This window comes from Orycteropus afer, unplaced genomic scaffold, assembly GCF_000298275.1.
Source record: "Orycteropus afer afer isolate SDZICR_OR568_19922 unplaced genomic scaffold, OryAfe1.0 scaffold00258, whole genome shotgun sequence".
Taxonomy (NCBI): domain Eukaryota; kingdom Metazoa; phylum Chordata; class Mammalia; order Tubulidentata; family Orycteropodidae; genus Orycteropus; species Orycteropus afer.
In genome coordinates this window covers 2,527,644-2,539,451 of record NW_006921845.1, presented here as the reverse complement: position 1 = coordinate 2,539,451, position 11,808 = coordinate 2,527,644, and the positions used below count along the sequence as shown (strand labels likewise).

Here is an 11,808-nt window from a genome sequence, read left to right as displayed (position 1 = left end):
TCCAAGTATCAAAGAGATATCTCTCAGCATTTCAGAGCCACAAAATGCCATTTGCTGTGTCTCTGTCTACGTGCGTGAACTCAAGACCCCTTGTCAAAGGATTAAAAGCAGAAAAATCCGGGTAAGGGGAGACAGGCTATGTTAACGCAAGGTCATTAGCCATATTCATTCCTCCCGGGAACAGGAAACACGCTGGGCGGACGGCAAAGGGCTTGCGCATAGGACTCGGTAACAAACGATTCTCAGAAACTCGCGTTCGTTCCCAGTTTTACCGGGCGAGCCCTTTATTATCTAAAGAAAAGGCAAACCCCGGAAGAAAAGAGAAAAAAAAGAAAAAAAAAAAAACTGCCTCCTCGGATAGAGGGAGAGGTAAGACGCAGGGCCAGTCAGACTCCGGCTCCACCTCGTCACCAAGCAGGTGCACATCCCAAAGGAGATGCGTATTGCCCTTCAGCCTTGATCTTGCTAAAACTCTCCCTTATCGAAAATGCAATGAGAAGGAGTAGTTCCATACACAACCCGAGAACACTCACTTTTAAAATATCAGTAGCCCGTGAGACATGGAAGAGTTGCAGGATCGTGGAGCAATCGGGTCAGAAGGAGAAATTACTTGGTGGGTTACCGGTGCCTAAGTTGCCCGCCGCGGTAGGAGCTGCTCCGTGTTGGGGGAGGAGTCTGTATAACCCATGCCCGCGCCAGGGTGCCGCAAACGCAGGGACGGGTGCTGGGGTGCAGGACCGCAAGCTTTTGAGCGGAGCGGCAATGCGGGAAGCTGGAAGCAGCGCCCGGGAAAGGAAGAAGTCACTGTCTTGGAGTTACCAGAGAAATGGGAGGGGAGGGTACAAGTGGGAGGTTAGTGATCAGAAGCGAGCGAGTCTGTGCCTGCATTTAAAGTTTGAAGAACAAGTCGTGGGCTTTGCCTGGATCCCGGCAGAGCAGACCGTCCCTGACTTCCCCCATCCCCTTACCTGCAGCCAAACGGTCTGGTGAGAAAAGGCAAGGGGTTCGGGGGAAGGTAGTGGATTGGTGAGGGCCGAGGGCGTCTGGGGACGACGGCGGAGAACAACTCCCCCCACTGCACTCGAGAGCCGGGTTCCAGTGAGAGCCGCAGCTGCGGACGAGTCCAGGTTACTGAAGATGCAGGGCGCACCAAAGAGCAGCCCCAGGCTCACACTGTCCCAAGACAGGAACTGGGCGGGAGGGAGGAGGGACCCGAGCCGCGATTGAGAGGATTGGCGTGTTGGTTTTGTCTTCCAAGAGCGGACCTCTCAGATCCGCACGGGACCGGAGTCCGAGTCTCCGGGTCCTTGAGGGAATCGCTCCCGACTCGGTGATCTTGCACCTCGCCTCCCCCCTCCCCAGCCTGGTGGCTCAAAGCACGTGCGGCCCTGAGCCGAGCTCCCCCTCGTCCCCAATGTCCACCTCGTCCTCCGGCTCGGTCAGCACGTAGGGGCCGCCGGGCAGGCCAGGCCGAGCCTCGGCGGAGGCGGCTTCTGTGGCTCGAGGGCTGCTCTCTGGGCTTTCTGTCCCGTCTGGCGCTTTGGGCTCGTCTTGACTTTTCCTCAGCTGCTTTTTATGCTTCATCCGCCGGTTCTGGAACCATGTTTTCACCTAATTCCGGGTAGAAAAATAAATTTTTAAATGACCTTATTCTTTCAGTTCCGTGGTTACCGAGCTAAGATCTGAACGATTACTGGATTTTAGGAAAATGGAACACTATCCATTGTCGAATTACCCAAAAGCTGTAAAAGTCTCCCCGTTGGGTTAAGTCACATTTGACCTCACAAGTTGTCTGAGGCTGAGTAAGAATCAAACATCCCAAAGCTCCCAGGAATAATTGTCCTAAATAATGATAAGGACCAAAATGCTGTGATAGTTATTATTAGTACTATTACTAATTACAATTACTAATATAGTAACTTATGCAGTTAACTTCTGGAGTGGTTAAGGCATTCAGCTGCTAACCAAAAGGTCAGTGGTTCTAACCTACAAGCCTCTCCAAGAGAGAAAGATAAGGCAGTCTACTTCGTGAAGATTCACAGCCTTGGAAACCCTATGGGGCTATTCTACTGTCTTATAAGATCGCTATTTGTAGGAATTGACTAGATGGCAGTGGGTTTAAAAAAAAAAAAAAAAAAAAAAAAACCTCACTGTCGAGTTGGTTGGGACTCATAGCGACCCCTCTTTGGGCTTCCGAGGCTCTGGTACCATAGTGCCTAAGACACTTGACTGCTAACCAGAAGGCTGGAGGTTCAAACCCACCAGCCACTCCTTGGAAGGAAGATGGGGCAATCTACTTACTTAGTGATACCGCCTTGGAAACCCAAGGAGGGGTCGCTATGAGTCGGGTCCGACTCGACAGCACATAACAACAACAACAACATCTCTACTGAAGAGATTTCTCAGTCTTTCTTCTGAGAAGTGGCTGGTAGGTTTGAACCTCCAGCCTTCTGGTTAGCAGACAAACGCCTTAGGCACGACGCCACCGAGCAGTGGGTAGCGGTTGTTAAATTTTGCAGTTCCTCTGGTAAACTAAGACATCTAAATACTTGATCCACCACCACGACTTGTAGGCAGGAAGACGCTAACCGAACTTGCTATTTCTCATCAGAGATAATCAGACTAAGACCCTGCAGGGCTAACGACTTTTCACAGCAAGTTGGGTTTCCAGATACAGAGAATAAGCAGAGGGAGTCTGAGGTTGATGGTGAATAGTGTCTGAAAGTTTCAACGGAAGACAGAACAATAGGGAGGGAGTTTAAACTATGTGTATTTGGGGTGGACATGAAGACATGTGAATGTGACAAAGATTGATTGAAGTAAGAAAAAGAAAAAAGGATAAGGCTTGAGGGCAAGAAACCCTCTGATCTTCTATCAATTTACTTCTAATCCGGGTTAAAGCCCTGACTGGAAGAAATGGCGGAGGCACTGACAAGGTGTTCTGCAGCAAAAATTATCAAACCCGGAATGATCATCGAAATCACCCGAGGAGTTTTTCCTTTATGTCCAGAGCCCCACTCGAGAGCTTTTGCTAAGGTAAATCGATTTTACGGTGTCGGTACTTCCGTAGTGATACCGCTTCGGAAACCCAATGAGGGGTCGCTATGAGTCGGATTCGACTCGACGGCAGTGAGTTTGGTTTTGGTTTTTGGTACTTTTATTAAAGGACCTTGGGAGGAGCTTGGGGGTAAAAGCAAGAGGAGTCGAAGAACTCTGCACACGGGCCCAGAAGGTATTGGAAGTTGGGAGAGGAGAGCAGACCAGGGATCAGAACCTCCGTCTCTTCTGCCCACCTGAGTCTCGGACAAGCTGAGGGCCGTGGCTAATTCCACTCGCTCTGGTGTGGACAGATAGCGCTGGATCTCAAACCTCTTTTCCAAGCCTGAGAGCTGCGAGTCGGAGAAAACCGTGCGAGCTTTGCGGCGGCGGCAGTGCTTCCCTGGCAGCTCCGCGTGCGGGGGGTGCGGGAACAACGCCGGGACAGGCACCCCTGCGGAGAGACAGGCAGCCAAGGGGCCAGAGGCGCAGTTACCGGGGAGCAGCCTCTATTCCACAGCCCACTCTCACCTCCAGTGCCTCCCTCCTCCTCCCGCCTCTCTCAGTCCCCTCTTCGCCCCAGAGGTCCTCGAGCCCTTCATTCCCAGGCAGAAAAGAAAAACAGCCTCCAAGAATAGCGTTTAGAGGCCTTTAACAAGAAGGCCATCTAGAAATGCAAACAATAAACAATAAATAAAACGGAAAATCAGAAAATAAATACGGAGGCTTTAGAATCTGTCTTCTTGGAGAGACTTCCTTAGCTTCTGTCTGCGCTGAGACCTCTGTTGAGCCTCGGGAAGTTTTCTTCCAAAGATCAGACATCCCCCTCATTCTCCCAGACCTCTGCCGACATCCAGAGTTGTTCTGGGTAGAAAAACGCGTTTTCTTCTGCCGAGTCGCCAAAGGAAAAGCAAAACCCTCTAGTTCAGAGCGGCTTGTAAACTATAACCTAGGGGCTACTCCAGCCTTCGCAAATTTCCTTGTCAGTTTCAGGATCACGCAGAGTACATCGCATTTCAATCTGCTCCTCATTCCCCCCCCCCCCCACTCCTTCCCTTCGACTCCAAGCCCCAGCGAAGCAGAAAGGCTGAGGCGCCTTCTCTCTGGCCGGTTGGGTGAGACTTATCTTGTCTTTCCTGAAACTCACAGGAACTCACAGGCCTTTACTCTGAGCTTGAGGTGCGCAGAGCAGACGGAAGCTGGGGCAGACTTCGATATCGGTTCATCACAACAACAAAAACAAAAAGCAAGGAGATCTGGTAACCGCAAACCATTGCTATTTGTCAGGGAACACGAGTGCAGCCCAAGAAGACCATCGCAGGCTGGGTGATAGAGCACATGCAGAGATGCGGACCTGGACCCCCGCTTTTTAACTGCCTCTCCAATCCAGTGCCCCAGAGTCTGGGTTTTACAGCTTCACTAAAACACTTCTACCTTTTGCCCTGAATTCCAACTCCCACATTTTATAAACTCGTCTCACACCTTTCCTCAACCCTGGCCCAGACTAGGGTTGGTTTCCCGGCCTTATACTTGGAAATCTAGATTCAATCAATTCTTCCATTGACCGAACAAAAAATGCCCACGAAGAAAGCTTGAATATGGCCTTTGGGAGACAGGGAGGAAAAAAACAAATCCGGATATTTCCCCCATACTTCTCTGTCAGAAATGAACTTTAATGGCCACTTTGCCTTTCCAGGCCCAGGACATCAAAATATGTCAGCCACCAGCTCCAGTGGTGCTGGCAAATGGGGCAGAGAAGGGCAAATATACCAGGGATTGTGAGTTAAATAGACATTGGGGCTGAAAAGAGTGCAAGAGGAACTGTATCCCTTCCCTTCCCTTGTTTTTCTTCCCCTTTTCCCTTATTCCCACCAGTCCAGACTTCTGTTATCCTCAGAGCATCCCAAACCCTTCTTCACATCTAAATACCTGCAGCATCAGTGAATGTTCAGTGCCTGGGAGGAGAATCTGACTCAGCTTTAGTGTTTTGGGCTTCTGAGCTGGGAGCCTGAGTTACTTTCCACCTAAAAGGTTCTCCCCTCTGAACAGGGGAGACAGACAGCAAGGAGAGCCAGGATCCAGGGATGGACCAAAGTGGCCCAACTACCAGGAGGAGGGCACCACTGAGGGAGACTGAGTACTGCCCACCAAGAATATGTCAGCTGCCTCTTGGCTAGGCACCCCTCCTCCATTAAAAAAGTGCAGAGTGACCACCAATGCTCTCTGAACTAGGATTGCTCAAAGGAGCTCCGCATGTTGTCTTATTCTCATCCTTCCACTGTGATTTAGGGAGGAGGCAGGTGAGCCAGGCCCATCCCCTTAGGCTCCATTAAGACTTAGGGGCTGCCCTGAAAGTCCTGCTCTTTGCTCCCCATCCCGAGAGACCCGTTACTTACCCGAAGTGGTCAGGAAATAAGGGTGATGGTGATCCCCCTTGTGCAGAGGGTGATGAGGGTGAGGAGCCAGGAGGGTGGGTGTGGGCATGAGGGGGTAGCCATAGTCTAACAGAGGCACCCGGGAGGCCAGCGAGCTGGCGAAATGGTCGGGGGCCACCTCCCTCAGCGGCTTGGGCTTGTGCAGCAGGATGTCCTCGATAAAGAAGGATGTGGGCCTCTGAGAAGACGCTGGGTGTAGAGGGGAGGTGAAGTTGAGATTCATCTTGAGCCGAGCACCTGGCACAGGGCGAGGGCCGGAGACGAAATGTGGGAAGCAAGCAGCGTCTCAGCTAGCCTGGTGGAGAGCCGACAACCACCCTCCGAGGCTCGAATACCCGCTGCTCTCTCCCGGGCCTGGGCTACCCCGGGCGCTGGAGCGGCGAGAAGACCAGCTTCTCTGGGTGGGGCAGGTCTATGTGTAAGAAAATTGGCAGCTTGAAGAGGGGAGTAGAGAGAGCCAATGGCAAGGCTGCCAACGGCGAAGGGGAGGGTGAGGTGGGCTCGGGGCGGGGCGGGGCGGGGTGGGGAGCTATCCTCGGTGCTGAATACTTCTGGCCAGACTAGCGGAGAGTGGCGAATGGAATTGGTTGGGTTCGTGCTCCCATCGGGTTTATGGACTTCAACTTCTGCCCGCCCCCCGCCCCGACCCTCCAGAAGCTGCTTTGCTCCTAGACATTTATAAGAAATCTAAAAGGGAAAAGTGTCTCCGACAAACTTCTCTTTGGAGAGCAGAATGCCTTAAATGGGGCTCCAAATCAAGAGTGATGCAGCATTTATTAAGACGTTTGGGTCTTAGTTCTAAGAGTTTAGAGAAAAGTAGTATCTTTTGAGAAAAACAGAAAAGGAGAAAGGGGAAAAGTGAGGTCCTAAGGGAGTCCACGTCTGCCAAACTCAACTGAAGTTAATGCCTGAGGGATGACTCCATTATAGAAGAAAAGAAAGAAAGAAAAATGCTGATGATAATAACATTCTTCACCTCAGTTATAAAGTGTAGATGTGGAGAGGGATACATCTATATGTTGATCAAGTAATTTGATCTGTGTAAATATCCACCTCTTGGGACCATCCTCCATTTCTCTTCAAAGTTCCATCTTTTCCTCCTTCACTTCTCTCACAGTTTGTGATTTCTGCTAGCTATATTATTCCAGTTGACCCGAGTGTCCCAAAATACACGGATTTTGGCTTCTGTTCCCACTCCGAACCTCTTGTTTTTCATTGCCCTCCACCCAGTGTTCTTCTTCTTCTTCTTCTTTTTTTTTTTTCTGTTTGTCTTTTTCTAATCTGTCATATTTATCTCCCTGGAGTCAATTTGGTAAAATTAAGATGATCATCTACAGCACAGCAGGGGTAACGTCAGCTCACATCTCTGAAAATTGCTCTAATTATTGATGTTAAACTCAGGGAAATTAAAAGAAGCCACTTCTCTTCCATCTCCCCATTTTTAAGCTCTAATTTGTCGAAATCTAGTCATCAACACAGTTCCAATCACTACTGCTATAAGTAAAAGTGTTTTAATAGAAACTGAGTCCTCACAACCCATACTATTAGATAATTAGAGGAGGTGTTAGAAAGCCAAGTGCTAATCCTTGGGCGCTTGGGGTAGGATTTCCATCTGATCTAGCAGGTAGAACAAATTAATTACCAGAATCAATTAGACCCCAAACTACAGTACTCCAGGAAGTAGAGCTACATATTCTATGCAATAAGAGGAAAGAGAGAGAGGAAAAACAACTTTAAAATAAGGTCTTGGGGAGTAGGTGTCTAAATGAAGTCAGAATGCTTTGTCCTGGTATCCGAAATATAATGTTTGTTTTTAAGTTCGTAACTGAAAGTCCAAGAGCAAACGGAGGTAGAGGAAGTAGCACTAGACTTTCCAGGAATCGTTGTCCAGCCTTTCGCCTTGTTCCAATCATCTCCCGCAGGCCTTGGGGGAGAGGAAGGAGAATAAGAAAGAGGCGCACAGGGTGATGGTCCATACCTTTATGGACCTCTCTCTCCCCCTTAGTGTGAGTGAGCTTCAGGTATCCAGTAAATGAAAATCAAGCTCACCAGTCTCCCAATGCTAAAGGCTGAGTGGCTATAGAGGGCGCAGTGGGTGTGCAACTAGTCTTTGGCCTCTGTGAAAAGCCTGCCAGTGCCTGCGAGCCCTACACAGAAGCACTGACTTGGACCCAATCTTTGGGAGTGATGCTATCTTCGCTCTAGGCCGAGGACAAACTTAAGCTGCAGGCGCAGAAATGAAGAGATTATTGAATGCCTCTTTGGGAGCAAGGGCAATAAAACGTTTTTGGAAGTTAAAAAAAAAAAAAAACGTCAGATATCTTTGAGGCAAGCAACTGCAAACCCTGTCAGCATCTAGCCTTCCTCGGAGAAAGCCCGCCTGGCTCGGAGCAGGGAAGGGGCGGGGAGTGAGGGGTAGGCGGTCTTAACCGATCAGACCCTCCCCCTTAATTCGATTGTCCGAGACCTAGCTCCCAGCTGTGCCTTATAGCTAAGGCTGTCTCCCCAGACTAGACTCCCTAGCCAAAGAGGCCAGTGGAGTGCGGCTCCTCACCCTCGAGGTTTTCTAGTTCTGCTCACGCGGGAATGACTTCCCGAGAGCCGGGCACTGCCGAGAAAGAACCGAAAGCGTTTCCCTCGGAAGTCCAGCTACCCAGCCTTTGCCCAGATCCCAAGAAGAACCTCAGAAGTGACAGACTGAGGGAGGAGGTGTCTGCTACCGGAAGAGGCAGGACCTCAAGGATTAAAGAGGTTTCCTCGCCTTCCTCCCCTTTAACCTTTCAGAGCAGGTGGTAAACCTAGTTCGGTGCCGGAGAGAGTACAACCCGGTCGTGCAGACCAATGCCAGCCCCCTGAGGTGCGGAGGTGGGAACAAGGGATCCGAAGGAGACCAAAGCGCTCCCAGGGCGCTCAGATAAACCATAAGAGGGGCTTGCCAAGGGCGTGCTGTGGGGCCCGAGCCCAGGGCCCGAATGCCCTGGCTGTTCAAGGACGGTACACCTGACCCGACCGGGCCTCGCGTTCCTCCTTGAGCTATGGCCCAGACTCTCGGGGAAATCGCGAGGGTCGGAAATCCAGAAAGTTTTCCTACGGTGATGCGGCTTGCAGAGCGAAGTCGCGGGGAAACTCTAAGGTTACTCCCGCTTATGCCTTGAACCCAGTCCATACTGTGCCCTCGGGCCCTGGCCCAGCTACTTCCATATTGGGGTGAAGAAGGTGTCCAGCCCCTTCTTCACATCAATCCTGGTATCTCCTACGGTAGCAGTTGGCAGTTCCTAATTGGCTGCACCCCCTACCTCCTCCATCCTCAGCCCCCAAGCTCGAGGAGACCAGCCGAGTAGCCAGTAAATGCTGTATTGTCACGCAGCCTGTAAAGTCTGACGTTCGGGGAGATGGAAAAACAGTTTTCCCCTTAAAAGCAAAGATGGTTCATTGCCTGGATTATATCTAAGCAAGTCTCGAGCAGCGCTGTCCAATAAACATATAATCCGAGCTACACAGGTAATTTAAAATTTTTCGTATATTTTTATAAAAAATTTAAAATAAATAGGTGAGATTAATTTTAATATATTTAACTTAACCCCAATGTAAACCAAAGAACCAACTATCCAACATTATTTAAATATGTAATAAATGTAGAAATTATCAATGAGATGTTCCATTCCTTTTTTCATACTAAGTCTTCAAAATCCAGAGAATAGTTTACATTTACAACACATCTCAATTCAAACTAGCCATGTTTCAAGTGCTCCATAGCCACGTTTGGCTAGTGGCTACCATATTTGACAGCACATTTCTAGTTAATTGCCTATCATAGTCCCTAGCACCTCTCTCCATCGTAGATAGAGACACAAAAAATGGAAAGCAGTTGCTGAAATCAGCCTGGCACTTTCTTAATGCCTGCCCTTCATCCATCCATGATATTCAATTATTCTAGTATTATTGAGCAGCTATTGTATGCCAGGCTTCTTGCCATACACCTCCTCAAGCTTTACCCAAGTCTTAGGAGGTTAAATATGTACACCTACATTATATTTATTTTTGATTCTCATTCAACTAAAATCTGTCACTCAGAGCTAGCTGGCTATAGCTATATGCAAGGCTAACACATAAAGCCAGAGCCTGCACACTACCCTGAGTACAAAAGATCAAATGAATTTCCCCCACCCCACTGGCAAGAGTGGATGCAGTTCCTGCTTATGGTTTTGGGCAAAGAATTACTAATTTAAAGAAAGAAAAGACCTATTTTTCAGAGAGCCAATAATTAAAACAGCCCTTCTCTTTCATGTCAGCCTCAGCTAAAACTGTCATCTGAGCTGGGACTTAGTTTCCAGAAAAGATAACTCTATTGAGATCAAAGGAAGAGACTGGTTCCATTAGCCAAGTTGCCTATACCACAGTCTTCAAAATAAAGGGAGAATGTATTTTAGAAGGATCTGAGTAACACACTTTACTCATAACATTTTGTATTATATTGCTTGTTGTCTGTTTCAACTTACCTTCTATCTGAGCACTTTATTTTAAGCACTACCAAAGTGGATGACATGTCTAAAGGAAGACCTAGAGTTGCTACCTGATTCCTGCTAATGCATCTTCAAATAATGCTTTTACACTGGAAATTAAGATGTAAACCCACATGAGAACACATTCAAGGATGGGATATTCAAATGGTAGTGCTCCTAATGTCAGGAGGACAAAATCCAGCCAATTCCCCCCTTCAAGACTGGGTCAGTCTGTAGGCCAAATGTTTATTTCATTTTTCTCTCTAAAAGTTTTCTGTGCAGCCTTCTGCATCCCAATTCAAAACACACTTCATAAAAATGATAGAAGGACTTGAAAAAGAGAATTAATGGTTTGAACTATGCAAGATCTTTTGACATTTCTTAATCCTTCAAAGGCATATGGTGAAATATGAATGGTCTTTAAATCAATCTCTTATTAAGATTCTACCATTTTTCCTATCAGGTTCTGAAAGAGTAGCCAAATATATTACCAGGAAACACACACACACACACAAATATACGTTTTAAAAAATAATAAAAACATTAAGCTAACAAACTTGCCTTTTAAATGTCCTTTTCTTCCCTTCTAAACCATCCAAATTCTATGATCAGATTTAAAATGTAGCACCTTTTGACACAATGTACTTCAAACAATAATAAATCAGTATGCACAGCTTTCAAAATAAGGGCCATGAATCGCTACCTTTATGCTGTGAGTTTCAGCTGCTACAGATTGTAAAACCCTTCAGACTATATTATGAGGTACTGAGATGTAAGCATTTCCCAAAAGGACATTGTGTGTGGAGCTAGATATCTGGTGTATTTTTTTGAGAATACCGTTCATGAAGCTAAATTGTTTTCTATAATTTCAACTTCCATTTATAATATGATCAAGCACACACACAAAAATAGAAGGTACAAATGTCATCGAAGTGGGGTCATGTTGAATTTGTTTTACAATGACCAAGATAATAAACCCTCACTGCTCTCAAGTCAATCTCAACTCATGGCAACCCTATATGACTGATTAGAACTGCTCCATAGGGTTTCCAAGGCTGTAACCTTTACAGAAGTAGACTGCCACATCTTTCTCCTGTCAAGTGACTGGTGAATTTGAATTGCAAACCTTTTGGTTAGCTGCCAAGCCCTTAACCACTGCACCATCAGGGCTCCACCAAGATGACAGATAATTTTAGAAGGAAAAATATCAATAGGCCTTTCTTAATAAACTTAAATAAAATATGAGAAGTCATTCTATGAATGCCATAAAAACATAGAAATCATAAAATAAAACATTGATAATCTTAACAACCTTAATTTTTAAAAAATCCTACATGGCAAGAATTATCATAAGCAAAATAAAAAGACAAACATCAAACTGGGAGAAAGTACTTGCAACTCATATAATAGACAGGGATATTTTAGTATGTATAAAAAATTCCTGCTCTTCTGTGGATCAGAATTCTGTTGTGCTACCTGTCTAGAAGCGAAAATCCATCATTCGGCCTAGAGATCTTGGATTTGTCATTCATTGGAGTCAACAGCCAGTATACTGCCTGCCAACCTTGAGCTCCTCAGCCCCTGCAGCTGCATGAGTCGAGAAAAGCCTCCAGCTTGATGTTTGATCCAAGAACTTTGGACTTCCCAGCTTCTATAATGGTCTACTAAAAGGGAAGCACCAAAAGGGAAGAACATAGTCAGCATTTCTCAAGCTGAAAGAACTGAAGAAAGAATTCAAGCTTCGACTTGCAATTTGAAAGATTCTAGGGGCAAAATATTGAATGATGCAGGAAACATCAAAAGAACATGGGGAGGCGGGGCAAGATGGCGGACTA

General features: G+C 47.1%; 1 protein-coding gene across 1 annotated transcript; it reads right to left on the bottom strand.

Annotated features, from left to right (window-relative positions):
* Positions 1-1,371: 1,371 nt before the first annotated feature.
* BSX (brain specific homeobox) lies at positions 1,372-5,694 on the bottom strand. Its single transcript, XM_007949946.1, has 3 exons — positions 5,433-5,694; positions 3,294-3,490; positions 1,372-1,611 (listed from the first exon to the last, which is right to left on the bottom strand). The coding sequence occupies exons 1-3, from the start codon at positions 5,692-5,694 to the stop codon at positions 1,372-1,374; spliced, it is 699 nt and encodes a 232-aa protein (XP_007948137.1).
* Positions 5,695-11,808: the final 6,114 nt, after the last annotated feature.

Excerpts from the sequence above, each read along its gene's own strand:
- BSX (XM_007949946.1), bottom strand. The coding sequence starts at position 5,694 with ATGAATCTCAACTTCACCTCCCCTCTACACCCAGCGTCTTCTCAGAGG. Across the intron at positions 3,491-5,432 it reads TTATTTCCTGACCACTTCGG|GGGTGCCTGTCCCGGCGTTG; the intron begins GTAAGTAACGGG and ends GTCTCTCCGCAG. Across the intron at positions 1,612-3,293 it reads TCAGCTTGTCCGAGACTCAG|GTGAAAACATGGTTCCAGAA; the intron begins GTGGGCAGAAGA and ends ACCCGGAATTAG.